At 35.4% G+C, this 17,003-nt stretch overlaps 1 protein-coding gene across 6 annotated transcripts in view; it reads left to right on the top strand.

Annotated features, from left to right (window-relative positions):
• KHDRBS2 (KH RNA binding domain containing, signal transduction associated 2) overlaps window positions 1–17,003 on the top strand; it is a 317,464-nt gene that overhangs the window by 252,278 nt on the left and 48,183 nt on the right. For all 6 annotated transcript variants that reach the window (XR_004306588.2, XR_014944887.1, XR_001554389.3 and 3 more), the window contains 2 exons: window positions 1,093–1,175; window positions 14,953–15,011. Coding sequence is in view for 2 of the 6 variants with exons in the window: in XM_015859163.3 (XP_015714649.2) it covers window positions 1,093–1,175; window positions 14,953–15,011 (142 nt within the window). In the remaining 4 variants the exon portion in view is untranslated. The remainder of the gene's footprint in view (window positions 1–1,092; window positions 1,176–14,952; window positions 15,012–17,003) is intronic.

Raw genomic sequence — 17,003 nt, forward strand, 5'->3', positions numbered from 1 at the left:
GATCTTAAAACCAAAGCAGTTCCAACTCTGATGCATTGGGCAAAGATGCCATCCACTGCATCAGTCCATTCGGGGCCCCTTCCAAAACCTGGCCTTGATTGCCTCCAGAGATGGAGCATCTGCAGCTTCTCTGGGCAACCTGCGCCTGTGCCTTGCCACCCTCTGAGTAAAGCATTTCCTCATAAAATCTAAACTAAATCTCCTCTCTTTTAGATAAAAGCCATTTCCCTTTGTCCTAATGCTATCTATGCATGTAAAAACGTGATCTTCCTCCTGTTTATAAGTTCCCCATAATTAGCAGAACTAATGAAGTATCAAACTAACACTGTACTTTTGTGGTTATGATAGTATGCTGGAGTGGATGTTTACTGGGCTGCTATTATTTTGCAGTTACCCACTGTTGTCCTTTCTACCTCAACCTATCTAAACTTTTGGATAGTTTGTTAAAAAAAAAACAACTGATTGTCTTCTGCTATAATTAGCATTTAGTCATAGATTCTTAAGCCTCCTAATTCCTTCCACACTTGACATAAGGGGAAAATTTTCCAATTAACAGAAAGTATCAGTTCACAAAATTTGTATAGAAGTGTTTCCATGTATAATTGCTTGACTGCTCTGTTGTCCTGATGTTGAATGAGCATAGACTCAAGGAAATAAAAAAATCATTCTCTAGAATGTCTCCTTTTTCTTCTGTTTTTGTATTGTACGGTCAGAATATTTGTCCTGCCACTTGTTCATTTCACCTATAGGTATTTATGCAACCATTTATATAACAAATTGCTGGAAACTGATTGTTTTCATTGTCATTCGTCAGCAGACTAAACAGTTGAAACCTGTTGAAGCATATGGCTTGGACAATACACTACAGTTTGTCAATGAATAAACTTAATTCTTAGATGAGTAATTGGTTTCTTTACGCTTGCGCCATGTTAAGTTATTCTTCACAATTTACAATTATTGTCAGGAAGCTGCGTGTTCTACATAATATTGGACAAATACAGCGTGTATATGCTGATGCAGGTTACTCTTATAGCTTGATAATATTCTTTGATTTTACACTCTTCTAAGGTTTGGTGTTTTGTTTTTTCTTAGGGATATGATGATGGATATGGGGGTGAATATGATGATCCAAGCTATGAGACATATGATAACAGTTATGCCACCCAAACACAAAGGTAAGCATTCATACTTTTTTCATTATTTTTAAAAATGGAGACACATCTTTCCTCTTAGTTTTTTATGTAAATGTCCTGGTTTATTTTTCCACATTAAATTCTTCAGTAGCTCATACTACTTTAAGTAACTATCAAATAGTAATAATACTGTTCAGAATTAATATGTACAATAATTCAGATGAAGTAGAAATGCATACAGCTTGACTTTTTTAAATGTTGCAGTTTAAGAGGTTTTTTTTTTTTGCTTTTGTTTTTAAAAAGCAAGTGATTACACTGTTTTACTACCTGGTGTCATACTGTTTTTGTTGCTGCATTTTGTTCTATTTTTTGAGTAGTGCAAAGTTGTAAAGGGCATCTCATATTTAAAACTTTTACAAGATTTTTGGCAAAGCAAGAAAGATTTTTTTTTTGAAAATTATATTGAGGTAAACCATAAAATGGAATTGTGTGCCTGAAGATGCTAGAGCTATCTGCTCCCAGCCATTAACTTTCTCAGCAGCTGATAAAGGCAGAGAAGTTTAGAAATCTTATTTTATGTCCTTACCCTCTGAGATAATGGAAGAATCATGTTCACAACACTTACGATTTATATCACTAAAAAGAGGCAGTATATGTGATCACTTTTTAGGTGCACATACACCACACACGCAATTAGCCTGTGTTTATCAAATGTGAATGACATTCTTTCCCCACTTAAGGTGACGGATAAAATAGTGTTTCAACCAGTTAGTTATTCAGAAAATACACTTATTGGTTACTAAGAATGCATGTTAGATTGTGGAAAGGCCAATGAAAAAGGAAAATCTATGTTTTTTGAGTTCATTTGTATCTCACTGGATGAGAAAGTGATTGTTATATGGAGAGTTCTACACACTATTTTTCTTGGCCATGTTTCCCATTGAACATTTTGCTGATGAAAATACCTGTAAGAATTAAGTTCCACTCTAAAGCTGCTGTATAGAATGGCATTTGAGATGACAGAAAAAACTTTGTAAGTATTTTTACAGGCAGTGAAGAATGTTTAAAAGTACTTGTCGCACCTGAATGTGAACACCTTCAATGATACTATGACAACATACTTTTAAGTAATTATGCCTTACTAGCTGCGCCTGTCATGTCATTGAGTAGGTAGATATTCTTGTTGTCAGATGTACTCCAATTACTTCAAAAGAATTCAGCCTGTCTTTTGCTATGATAGTGTCGCAGCAAATATTGCTTCTAGTTTAAAAAGCAATGATTAGTTGGAATTCTCTCTCAGGTTATATTGCTTTTTCATCACCTGTGTTAACCTGTAATTTCTTTGGAAAATGGTATTCCATGCAGAAAACTTACAAATACATCATTATTAGCAGTTTGTTACAAGATAGAACTTACTGTGATAATTTGACTCAAAAAAAAGAAAATTTACGGAGTCAAGTAATTTGGTCAATTAAATAGCTATGGTATAAAATAGTCAGATATGTTCACTACTAATGTGAGCTAGAACCAAGATACCTACTCTATTACAAAACGTCAAATACAAATTTTCCTTTTGTAATATGTGGCAGGATACACAGTCATATTCATCCATGTTGAGTGTCACTGAAGGCCTTATGAAGTCCTTTGATTTCAATGAGTGTACCTGGGGAATAACACACTACTCAGATTTCATAGATTTAAAGAACAAATGGACCATTAGATACACAGTTCAGATTTCTGTACCTTGCTGGTCATTCGTCCCCCCTTACAGAAATACCTCCATAAAGAGCTGAAATAGTATAATTGTATACATGAATAGTGTAACATAAATATTTATTTTGCTTTAAATACTGAAAAGGTTTTCCCCCAATCTCAGATCATGTTTTTAATAAATCTGATTATAGGAGCAACACAAATCATGCATACACCTAACAAGAACGATACTTTGTACCACTTCAGAGTACTTATTCGTCTCATCCACTGTGTGATTTCCTGGAGAAACAAGAAAATCTTGTAGAAAATATGTGCTCAGAGAAAAAAAATCATTACTGCCCTCTGCAGGAATTGATTGAAATTCTGAAGCATGAGATGAAAAATAATTGAAATCAGTGGTTTCATGCAGAACTCCCAAGATTCCTGCTCCCGCTAAGGACAAAGTTTCCCCTTGTTTTCTATGAGTCATTAAGGAATCAATATGGAAATGCTTAGAGTAGGTCCAAACTCTGCTCTGATTATCAGCCTCACCAAGCGCATTGACCAAACCTTACTCTGGTTGACACTTCAAACTAAAGAATGTGTCACTGCGAAGAAATGAACACAGGAAGAATTCACAGTGATTTAGAGCAGAGTGAATGGTAACTTGTTGCCCTGCTCTCTCAATGCACTGAGTGAAAATACTGTTTGGATAGCCTGCTACTGCTATGGCCATAACCCATGCTTTATGTCCACTTTAGATTTTCTCACCAGAGGCTATCCACCCACACATACATATACTTCTTCTGAGGGCCCACAGTCTTTCATTACCTAAGAGACACGATTTAGACTTTTTATAAACTAGGTTTTTCCAAGAGCAGAAAAAAATGATCATGATGTCAGCATACACCACTGTGCTGTTAGACAGAATCATGTAGCAGTAGCACCAAAAACACTCAGCACCCAGACTGTCCATATGCAAGTCGGCATAAACATTGTTCTTTTGTGTAGTTATCTGGTGATTTGTACTGAATGTCAGAAATAAAGTTGCACACCCAGCAATAGGTTTTGTGTAGGTTCTTCTCTAATGAACTGCCACTCTTCCAGAGTGTTCTGTCCCCCATAACAGTAGTCTGATAATAATAGAATGATAATAGGGGTATGAGATCATTGTGGAAGTGACTATGGTAGAATCTTGGTATCAGACTGGAGTGAAACCCACAATAAGTCTGCATGGCTGAATGAGCTAAAATACACCTCAAGAGACCCTTGAAATGGACACAAAAGTGACTTGAAGAAAAAAAGCAGGATCATAGCTATGGTAAGTGTCACTTCTCCCTTGTTATGTCTGAGGAGAAAAGAAGTATGGGTCATAAGAAATACAGTTATTTCAGTGGCATACATTGCATGAGGACTGTCTTGTTTTAAATAACAGACACTATATTTCTGAAGCCACTTTTTTTTTCCTCCTCATCTTTCTGTCCCATAATGGCTTCCGAAATATGTTTATAATTATTATTTAAAATTCCATAGAAGACTACAGCTTTAGCAAGGACATTTAGAAGCCTTGCTATTTTTAAAACTATATTTATACTGATGCGAAGATACAGACCTGAAGGTAATTGGAATGAAAGTATTATCTGCCACCAAAGAGAACATGGAAACAACCATTTGAATGGGCGGGGAAGGACACTGGATTTGATACGTTTTGCATAGGCAATGTTTTACAGTAGTTTGAGTTAGTTAGAATTAGAACATCTTTTTCCCTTCCTTTCCATCCAGTTTGAGATGGATTTCAGTAGTAAGACCCGCTCGAAGCTTCTAAACTTCTGGTATAACTACTTTAGTTGAAAATATGAATCTTAGACATGTAGAATCTCTTTCTGAGTATGATGACCATCCCTGTTTTGCCTGTTCACCCGTGTCAATAATGAGGAGCAGATGATAGGTAAAGGAAATAGTTAGCTTGTTGTTCTCAAACAACAGTGCCTCATCTTTGCAACTGGGTAATATCCAACTAAATTTGCCCTTGCCCTGCATGGAAACTTGTAAAAATTATATTCTATCTGTCCGACAGAGTTCTGGTATGTACCTTTACTGAACAGGTTTTAGCTAGACTCAGTTCTCACCAGTGAGACGGCTTGACTTTGACAATCACCGGCCCAATATTCATTGCTAAGGTAATTGATGTTCTTCTGCAGGCTTTTAAAAATATGCTGCTTCCTCACTTTTTCATACTTACTAGCAGCATTAGCACACTGATATCCTCAATGATGCCTTACCTTCAAACCTTGTAGGAACGTACGATGGCAACAGTCCTTTTTTACTCCCACAAAAAATAAATAAATAAATAAATAAATAGTTAGGGATAGAATTACAATTTTTATAGGTCTAAAAGCAAACTCATAAAACAGAAACTTAGAAGTCTGTCAAGCCAACACCACTGTCCATGATTCACAGGCTACGAACAATAGATCACCAGGAGAAAAGGATTAAATGTTTTGTAAGAAGATATTCAAGATCTACCTCTTTGATTAAAGTCTGATAGGGGATCAGACTGTACTGTACACAAAATGTGTCCAAACTTCACAGCCAATGCCAGAATGATTTTGCAGAAGTGAATCAGTAGCTGGTGAATCAGATCCACCTTCTGATAACACATCTCCACTGACATTTGTGTCTCTATTAGCACCTTCAAAATTGTTTCATAGGTACCATGTCTCACAGCTAAAAGAGATAGATAGGAAGTCTGGAACTGCCTGGCCAGTCAGAAGATGAACCATAAAGGTTGTATTTTATTTAACCCACATGTACATCATCTGTCCAACTATACGGTTGCCTGTAAGGGAAAAGAATAAGGAATTAGCAATTGTCCTCTGAAGCTTAAAATTTGCATTTGATATCATTTCCCTTCTCCACATATTCTGGGTTGAACACTCAGACTTCAGACAGTCCTTTTCTTTTTTTTTAGTGACCAAGTAGTTAGTACATTGGCTATGGCTTCCTGGTCTGGTTGATTGGCTTGCTTTTCTGACTTTTGTTCCATCTGGCTTTTGTTTAAAATTATAGTTCAGGTGTAAAATGAGTTGCTGTGTGAGTACTGTATAAAGAAAGAAGAGTCTGTGACTTCCATCCTAAGCTTTAAATACACTTGCAAAAAAATCAGAAAACCTGTAACATACTAAGAAGTAGAATAAGTAATTCAGTGTTGAAAGACAGACAGAAATAGTGCAAACCATTGCTGACTTAGAAGCCATCCCCACAGTTACACAGGATTTCTCATGACATATCTCATCAATGTTGTACACTGCAAGATGACATATATAAGGGGTACTTCTCTTACCTGCCTGGACCCAGCCTCACTGATGATAGCACCCCAGTTTTAAGGCACTGAAGCAATTCTTGGCAAAATATTTACTCTTAATGTAATAATATAGGCAGTGATCTTCTAGACACACATTCCATGCTGGCATACAGATCATTCTGGGGCTATGACTTGGTTTTGACCTGTCAACTTCACAAAAAACAAAAAACAAAAAAAAAAAAAAAACCAACAAACTGATGCGGAAATGCTGTTTATGATATTACAGACTCTTAAGTCTTAAAACTTAAGTCTTAAAATGTCATTAATATGTCTGAAATCAATTCTAATTTTTTTACTTGATCTGAAGACTTATACACATTGTTAGATAAATTCCAGTACAAATTTACAAAGGATTAAAGAAGAAGAGAGGAAAAGTATCTATCATGCAATTTCAAATAGGAAGACATAACTTTCCTCTAACTGAATTTCATCTAACTCAAAAGATATAGTTATCTGTGGTTGATCCCTATAACAGCTCTGTCATGTGGACTTCTGTTTCTCAATGATAATAACAAAAATATAATTAAAAAAAAAAAAAAAAAGATGTTTTAGGTCATATATGCTGCCAACTCTGTTTTGCTGATATGTCAGATAGTTGCGATCACCGTACCAATAAAGCAGTATCTCAGTGACTGAATATTCATAGCAATGCCTATCAATTCAACCTGTAGCAGGCTCTGCAATTCTGATTCTCATTCTTATAATGACATAGACTTACTGAAAACTGCAAGAGCACATTCAGCCACTGGGGCTGAATATACCACAAGTTATTGACTTTGAAAAGAAACTTTATTTTCTTGGCTATTATTATTTCTATTATTAAATTTGTGCAATCTACTCTACAGCTTATATTTATAGTTCCCTTTTCTGCAGTGTGGGTTGCTAGTAGGGATCTGATATTCCTTGACCTAATAGGCAGATATATAACATGGATCACAGTTCAGCCCATGTCACTTATGTGGTTTAAGATTTCAGTCTGAGACACACTGTAAATGATTTAGGAAGTAAAGCAAAAAGCATTTTATCCAGCTAAATCTCCAGGAATTATTTACATCAGCAGAGTGTATTTACCTGAGCTCTAAATCATCCTGTTTACCCTTGATTGACCACAAGATATCAATACTTCATATGTATATCTAATTCCAAAGATGTCTTCTTCAAAAGTACTGTGCTGCAGGCAAAATAACACTTTCAGACAAGTATAATTCTAAAACCAGCCATACATAATTATGCTTGGCTTACGAGTTTATTTCATGGATACTATCAAGTTCCCAGCTAAAAATACAGTAACAATTTAGGATAAATTAGGGAGAAAATATAATAGTAAAACAGTTCTTGGGAATATCCCTCATTGTTCCTTTTAAAACCAGATTAGACAAATTTCAGTAAATTATGTAAATAAAGTTTTCTGCTTATAGGCAGATTTAATGATCTAGATGACATCCTGAGCTCATTTCTAGATTTCAAGATAACAACACAGGTTAATCTAATTGGACTTAGGAAGATATTTTGTTAACTATAAAGTACCCAATTTTCAAACTCCAGGTTGATTTGCTTCGCTTGTACCACTGATGGAAATACTTTTATGAACAATTAAGTTAAATCTGAGGTTTCAAACACTGAATACATAATGAATTTGTTCATAAGATGCTGACTTCCATGTGTTTTGCATCCTGTATTTAATTGTAGTAAGTAATAAAAAGGCCTGATAGTGGCCTTTCAACATGAAAAGGGGGCTACAAAATGGAAGGAGACAGATGCTTTAGCACGATCTGTTGTGTCATGACATGGGGAAATGTTTTCAAAGTAAAAGAGGGGAGATTTGGACTTTATATAAGGAAAAGGATTTTTACATGTGCTCTGGATGTGTGGAACAGATAGCCGTAGCCTCCAGACTGATCATCTCTTTCCAATGGCACTGTTGTTTTTGTACCTATCCCTTGTAGATGCTGTGTAGTTCAGTGTTCTGTGCCTGTGGTTTCCAAATATCTCTGTTCCCCCCAAATGAATCCCCAGCTATAGAGCTCTGGAAGGGTTTCTGTCAAAATATGGAAAATCTGTAGGTTCAGGATAAAAGTAAGATCTTTGTTCTTTCATTGACTATCAAAGTAATTGAAGTAAATATGGAAGAGTCTTCAGACAAACTTGAGAAATTCACAGTGATATTTGCATATGCCGATAATGTCTTACTGAAGAGTTTTATTAGTTGTCAGCTTGGTGTTGTGGTAGTTGTCAGTAGGAAAATGCAAAGAGATGTCAGCTATCTTCTTTGAAGATAGATAGAATAATTTTTAATAAATACTTAAATCAATGATCATATAAACATATTCAATCAACCAGTTCCAATTTCTCTGACAACCTATACTGTAAAAAGTTCCTTGAGATTAGTACTGTAGGAAAATATCCACAGCTAATAGAAACATTTTTGCCCTTATTTTAAAAGTGATGTTTAGATAGGACTGTGAATAATTTATTTAGCATCACATGCATAAATCTTGATTGGATATTTAATCATTTCTCCCTGACTATCAAAGTATTCATTTATAGTGTAGAGACCCATAAATATAATTCAAATGCTAATAAGGTAGAGTGGTTACATTGGTTCTGTGTAAAATGTGATGTTCTTTATTATTTTCACTACTTGTTTTCTCTATCTTTTTAACCAGAATGCAATGTATTTATACTTCATCGTATTTCATTTTAGTTTTGTGATTATATCCACCTGTTTATAAATAAAGATCTCCCTGTATTTTATTTCCAACTTGTTCAAATAAATTAAGCTATGAAGCCTAGAATATGACATTTAATGTATCTTCACTGCAATCCACTTACAGCATTTATCATCAGAAACTGTTTTCAAATGCCACTTCTCATTTACTTGATTCAATGAGCAAAATGGAAATTTAGTTGCTCTGAAGTAAAGTTTCTCCTCTAAAACTGGGTAAGATTCCTAAAATTCTGTATCATTCCCTTTGCAAATACTGTGTCTGCAGATGTTTTATGTTACATTTGGTAATACTCAGCAGTAACTGGTGACTGGAAAAAAGGCACCATCACATCCATTTTTAAGAAGAGTAAAAAGGAGGAATGAGAACTGGGAACTACTCACCTGTCAGTCTCACCTCTGTACTGGGGAGGATCATGGAACACATCCTCCTTGAAGCTATGCTAAGGCAATGGGAGGCATGTTTGACCATCTTCATTTATTTTCATGACCTGCTGACCCACATTGATGAGGGAAAGTCTGTGGATTTAATCTACCTAGACATTAGTAAAGCTTTTGACTGTGTCTCCCACAGCATTCTTCTGCAGAAACTAGCAGCCCATTGCTTGGATAGGTGTATTCTGTGCTGGGTAAAAAACTGCCTGGAGGGCTGGTCCCAGAAGGTGGTGGTGAATGGATTTAAATCTAGCTGGTGTCTGGTCACTAGTGGTGTTCCTCACCTATTGGGGTTGGCCCTCTTTAATATATTTATTGATGATCTGGACACAGAGATTGAGTACACCTTGAGTAAGTTTGCAGATGACACCATGTTGGAAGGAAGTGTTGATCTGCCTGAGGGTAGGAAGGCCCTACAGAGAGATCTGGATAGGCTGAATTAATTGACTGAGGCCTATTGTATGAGTTTCAACAAGACAAGACTTAGGTCAACTTTACACAAAATGATGAACAATAGAATAAGCCTGGGAGTACTGTAATAAATGAATTCTTCTCTGTTAAAAATACAAATACTGTCAAAATTTAGCTTTCAGAAAATGGGAGATTTTTTACACTACCTTTTTCACCAAATAACTCCATTAGTTCCAAGAATCTACTTTGTAAAGTACCATATGGTTTAAGGCTTAGTTGTATAAGAAATCCATTTATTCTAAATATTTCTTATCTTTCCTATAAATGTAATGCATAATTATACAGAGATTTTCCAGTAAGTCTCATATTCCTAGAAATATGACTTATTTATGCAAACTTTTCCACTATAAAATATTATGAAATCCTGTTTTTTAAAAGTTGCAAATATTGCAGTTCACATGAAGCATGAATGTATTTTTCATCTTCAGTACAGTGTATTAAGGTTAAAAAAGAAAATGTATATTACAGGCTTAATGTAGCTTCCTGTCTGCTCTGTGAATGCAACTCTTTCTCACCTGTCTTCCAAGAAGTAACATGCTGCTTTGTGTGAACAGCTTTTCTTTCATGGGCAACTGTGTGTTAAGTCCTGCTGACTGCCTCTTTAGTGTATGTGGGAGAAGCATAGAAACATTGCAAATGCAATCTTACATGAAAAAAACCAAACAAACAAACAAACAAAAAAATAGTTTTAGATAGGATCCTGTTAGCATAGGAAGTAAGAATCTAATTGTATCAGTTATCAAAATTTAATGTTGTAAGCACTGCAGTTTGCTTAACAAAAGTGATATCGAGTCAGAACAGACAATAAGAGACTAAGACCTCAAAGCATCTATCTGAGGAAGTTAAAGAGATTTTAGTCTCATTTTATCAACACTTCAGTAACTGGTACATAGATTACCAAAGTCTAAGCCTTCGCACATCAAGTGATCCATGTTTCAGAGTTCCAGTGTTAAAGTACACTGAGATGCTTTAAAAATTTAGGAATAAAATCTGTGAAGTTGTTATGAATTGATCTTTTTTTTTTTTTTTCTTTATAAAATCTATTGCATCCTACTTTCAGGTGGGTGCTTGTACTTATGTGAATTATGCTTCGTGTTGCTTGAAAGTAATGAATGCTAATGACAGATAATGATGTCTTGTTTCTAATTAGCACTGCCAAGAGAACCAAAGGTTTCTAGAATTCATGAGCATCACAGTTTCCAGGAACAGTCTGGGAATGTTAAAATTATATAAACAAGTTTATTTATGCTGAATTCATTTGCTGATTGTTTCCTTCCATAACTGAGTGTAATGTAAATGAATTACGTTTATCTGTACGTTAATAATCAAGAAAAAGATTTTTCATTTGGAGAGGCACTTTCTATCATCTACTTTTTATAAACATTCATTGTTCATTTTATTAAAAAAAAAAAACAAAAAGGAAAAAGTTTACAAATAAATGCATGCAATTGATTATAGTTAATATTCAGAAAGCTTTAAAATAAAGCAGGCTAATGAATAAGCATTCTGGCTCACAAAATGTGACTTGATATTGTCTGTTTCTTGCTAAGGAATAGATTTATCTATTTATTGTTCAGAACATTATCTTAATATGTGTTAATATGTGCAAGGAATTTGACATACCATTTTGGCTTCATTCCATGAAAAGCATTATTCAAGGATATAAAGTTGGAGAACTTAGATACTGTGCTATGAGTTATGTCATTTCAGAAATATATTAAGGATTGTGTTCGTGACATAAAAAATGCAGTACTCAATATATCAGTCCAATCGCTTCCTTTCTGCTGTTACAATACAGCTTGTTTCTTACTTTAATGGCTTGTATTTAATGTTTATTTAAGTTCCAAATGATTACTGTGTGGGATTTTATCGCATATTCTTCTTGTTTGTATGATTCTGTATTATTTCTCTCATTAAAAAAATAATAGTAATACAACAACAATAATGTAACAAATTTTGCCTACCCTTGCATGTGTAACTTCTAGCTGGATGTTATGGTGATACAAACACTGTAGGCCCTACTCAGTGACCAACGAAAATAGGTCTGCTGTTGCAGGACTGGATCCAAAATGCACTCAGTTTAGAGCTGACCTTTGAATGCAGTCACTTTGTTTTGTAAAATATATCAAGAAGAGATATTAATATCCACTACCAAAAGATGAGTGTTCTGGGTTCCTCCTCCTGTAATACTGCTCTCTATTCCAACACCCTCCTCTACCCAGAAAAGCCTACAGTATTCCAAAATGCTTAAATGAGATTTTTCATGCTGCTTTCTACCAGAGCTAGGTGGTATGTTATCTGTCTGTTGTCAACATTTCAAGCATTTTCTTAGGCCTAAGATCATGAGTTCTGTGTATATGATGAGATTTATCTCTGGCACCACTAGTGCCAGTTCACCCTTGGTTGTCCTGTAAATTTTATTTAACTTGCTACTAGAATTATTGCAAAAAAATGCTACAGAATGCGAAGTGTGTTCAAGAAATAAAAGATGTATTCTCCTTGTGCAAGGTTTTGGACTTTGGCTGAGGCAATCCCAGATATGTATACAAACAAGATGATGAACTGCTTCACAGTAGCCCTGGTGAGAAGGACTTAGGGGTACTGGTTAGTGAAAAACTTAAAATAAGCCAGCAGTGTGTGCTTGCAGCGTGGAAGTCTGATGGTGTCCTGGGTTCCATCGGAAGAGGAGAGGCCAGCAGGGCAAGGGAGGTCATGTCCCCATCTACTCTACCCTCATGAGGCCCCACCTGGGGTTCTGCATCCAAATCTGAGTCTTCCAACACAGAAATGATGTGGGGCTATTGGAGAGGGTCCAGAGGAGGGCCACGAAGATGATCCAACTGCTGGAACACCTTTCCTCTGAAAAACTGAAGGAATTGGGCTTGTTAAGCCTGGAAAAGAGAAGGCTGCAGGGAGAACTCATCGCAGCCTTCCAGTGTTTCAAATAGTAATAGGACAAAGAGAAACAGTTTTAAACGAAAGGAATATAGATATAGATTAGATGTCAGAGGGAAGTTTTTACTGAGAGTGATGAGGTGCTGGAACAGCTTGCCCAGAGAGGTTGTGGATGTCCCATCCCTGGAGGTGTTTAAGGCCAGACTGGATGGAGCTAAGGACAATACGATCTAATACTTGATCTAGCAGCTGACATCCCTGCCTAGGCAGATAGGGTTGGACTTTTATAATCCTTGAGGTCCTATCCAACTCAAGCCATTCTATGATTCTATGATTCTGTATGTATCTAAAATATCATACACTCCATCAAGAGAAAGTTGAGTATGTTTATATAATTACTTTACAAGTAAGCTGAATTAATCCCATTGCCTGGAAGGTAATGTTCTACTGTGACTATGCTCATTTTGAGCTCAGATGACATTGGGAAAAATCTTTAATATATTAACTTCATTTTCATCCACACTGCTTGTAAGTCCACTCTCAGTTTTAGGGAATTAATTTTGAGTCTGATATATTTATGTAAGCACACTATGTGCTCACATAGACAGCTGCTGGCTAAGTTAGTATATTAATGCACAACAATTTCAGTTACATTTACCATTCAAAAAACCTACAATACTGTAGCTGAAAACTGACTGAGAGCTGTACCTAGACAGTCGGAGAGTGATGCGTCCCATATCAAAATATCTTGAATGTCAGTAATCTAATACGTGCAATCAGTGCTCTCAAATGAAATACAGCACTTGAATCACTCTCCAAATTATTCCAGGAATAGTTATGAATAATGATTAAGTTCAAGAAATTATAAATCTGATTACAAGTAGCTGTTGAACAAAGTCAACATTTGTTTAAGAAAATAATTGTTACAGATTGCTTGTTTATGTCTATTACATTTATGAAATACTTTTACTTACACTCCACTGTCAACCAAGATTCTCTTTCAAGTGTAAACTAATATTTTTTTAAATGATATTCTGGTATGGGAGATTGTCTGAGCAGTAATGTTAAAAACAGTGCAATATTGATCTGCCTGCATCCTATTATTCATTTTGAAATAATTCTTCTCAGAGGCTCCAATGAAAAAGGTACAGAAGTGACAACAACAAAAAAGTTACCTACAGGAAAATATTTCTGTTTAGCTCCCTGCAGATATAAAAAATACATTATCATAACATAGACACTGCAGGTTTTCTGGTCAGGAACTGATTCCTTTCAAGGTCTGATAATAGCTGTCTTCTGGTCATGAATTTGGTGGCAGGTACCAAATACTGAATGCAAAGAATAAATTGTAATAACAGTCAAGCTATTATAAGCGTGATTAATCCCATTCCCATTTCAGTATGTCTTAGAAATCAAATTTTCCAGGTGCCCACTTCAGGTATTAGCTTGGGTTACTTATCATCATGGTGTAACTATGGTACAAGATCTTTTGCTAACATGCTAATATAACCATGCTTGAACATTTTTAATTAACAAAAAGCTGTCAGAAAGTTTTTATGAATCTTTGAGTCTGATTTTCTATTCCTTAAACCTCTCAATATGTTTTTTATTAGTACTGAGTAAAACTTTGCATGTGTGTCAGTGAGTGCATAAGGATGAGGGCTGTGGATAATCAGGCTTTTCTTGCCAACCCGCAGAAATACACTTTCTTCTTCATGAGAAAAACTGAAAACCTGTTAGTGCTCTCAGTAAAGATAAGTAGTTTACAGGTTCCATATAACACAATTTAGTCCGTTTTGGGAGAAGACAAAAAAACAAAAATAAAAACAAACAAACAAAAAAACTATGCTGAATTTGATATTGCATATATGTTTGGAATTGCAGATAAATGAGATTTACATCTTTTCTGGCAGTTTACCAGTTGCAAATAATAAAGTGAATAGACATTTTTCAGACTTTATTTTTGCAAATAGAATTTCTGACACTTTGTCATGTCTCCTAGATTTACGTATTTAGGGACAATTATCTTTTCTGCTTAACAGATAAGAAATGTGTTGTCATCTGTTATAGCCATTACTGTCACTAATACCTTTCTCTTTACACTTTTTAAAACTGTTGTTATTCCTGAAACTTACAGGGTTGTGCTATCAGGTATTAAAATAACGTTCATTTTTTACACTCCATTTTGGTTTGGTTACCCATGACAATAGTAACATGACTATCTGTGTCTGTTACAGTGTGCCTGAATATTATGACTACGGTCACGGAACAAGTGAAGAGGCATATGACAGCTACGGTAAGGTCTCTTCTGTTTTTAGCAAAAGTGTGAAATCCAAAGAAGAATCTGTCACTGGCAACTCAGAAATTTCTTCCACCTAGTTTTCTTTCTCTCTCTGCTTCTACAAAGGCCAAATCTAAATGGATTTGTGTAACATTGAAGTGAGCTTTGACTTACTGAAGAAGGACCAGAAAATTGGACAGATTCATTTTGATCAAAATTACAAAGCAAATTAATCGCAGTCATAGATCAGCTTAAACAGCAACAGTGAAGTTTCTGCTCAGTGCCTGAATATATTTCACAGTGTTCGGCTTTCGTCTGCTTGGTGTATGAATAATCCTGTATACCTATTACTGTCACACGCTTCACTTCAACGAGCAATTTTTTGAAAGATTTTGAAATATAAACATTGTCAAAGAGAAAGAAGAGGGTTCCGTACCCCAATGAGCCCTCCCTGCACCAAGAGGCAGGGTCATATCCTTGGGCTGCACGAGGCAGCAGTGACAGAGGGAGCATTGTGCTCTTCACACCTCTACACACTAAGTCTGTTTGAGCTGCCATAAGCCTTTTCCAAAGGGACAGAAGGCATGACACAAAAAGATAGTATCACTCCAATGTGAACAGCTCGTTTCCTAGATCCGTTTTCTTATGTTAATGGTGTGTTTTGATGACTAATAATAATCTATTCCACCTTTTTTAATCAAATTATTTTCAGCACCTTTTACCATCAGATGACACAGTGTATTGTGTGACATTTTCACTGAAATAAGAGAGCACTGCTTACTGTTGTCATCTTAGAAACTGACCCTGGAGCATTCAACATAGCTATCATGCTTGATTTACCGTTACTAATAAAGTACTGGAAGTTTACATGGTAGCTTCCAGAGCATTATGAAAACAAGAGATGCAGGAAATGGCGCTGCAAGTAGACATTACATTAAGGAGTTATATAAGGTTTGCTGCTTGAAAAAATAATATTATTTATGCAGCTGTGGAACAAATTTCACCTTAATATAAAGTTGCAGTTTCCTTTCTATTTGTACAGCAATCATGAGACACTCCTGAGATACTGTCAAAATGATTGCATCGCATAATCAGAAATAACTTCTTTTTTGTATAACCAGTATTTGTCATAGATTTGCATAACACAGTGTGCAGTCAAGCACATTTCCAGTGCTAAGAAAGTAATAATAATAACTTACCCATGCATACGTTTATGCTTCAGTTAAACTTTGTTTTAATAGCAATTTATATATAGTTATTTAATGCCTACAGTGAAAGACCTTTCCAGCCTTTCCTGGCTTCCCTCTACATCCCCCCTCCCAGATGCATTGCTAAGGTTTTGGGCAGTGCAGAAAAGCTCAATTTGAGCTCAACAGTAGGAATTACCCACTGTTAAATTTTTAACTAGGCTCCTTCATACTAATTCTCTGTACATTTGGGCAAGCCATTTAAAGTAATGTCATTCTTCCTCCAATCCCTCATTTGTAAAACTAGAAGAATATCACTTGTTTTCCCAGCAGGTGTTTGGAGAGGACTAATTAGCTGAGGCTTACAAAGTGTTCAAGAAGTATGATCATGACTAAATTTATGCTCTGCATGAAGCTTTTTTTTTTTTTTTTTTTTTTTTTCATTATGCAGCTGAAACAAACTCATAATATCCGGGTTTGCTTTGCTAGATTTGTTTCAAATTATATAGTTGATAACTGTGGATGTACAGTTTTGCGTTAACTACATTCTCAGCTGGCATTCAACTACAATATTCTGGAATAATTTTGCCAATAACCTACCATAAATGTAACAGCAGACTAATATTCCAAATTGCAGTTTTTCTACTTTATGAAATCAGAAACAGATTTACATGCGAGTGTTTGTGCTTCTGTTGCATCACTTTAACAGATTAATAAATTTGTTAACTCCATGCTGTGGAAATCTGTATGTGGACTTTCTGCAATGCAAAGTTTCAACTCTTTATCTGAAGAGGTAATTGAAAATATATGCAGCTATAGA

The sequence above is a fragment of the Coturnix japonica genome, chromosome 3 (genome assembly GCF_054131305.1).
Source record: "Coturnix japonica strain WE chromosome 3, WE-NBRP24, whole genome shotgun sequence".
Classification (NCBI taxonomy): Eukaryota; Metazoa; Chordata; class Aves; order Galliformes; family Phasianidae; genus Coturnix; species Coturnix japonica.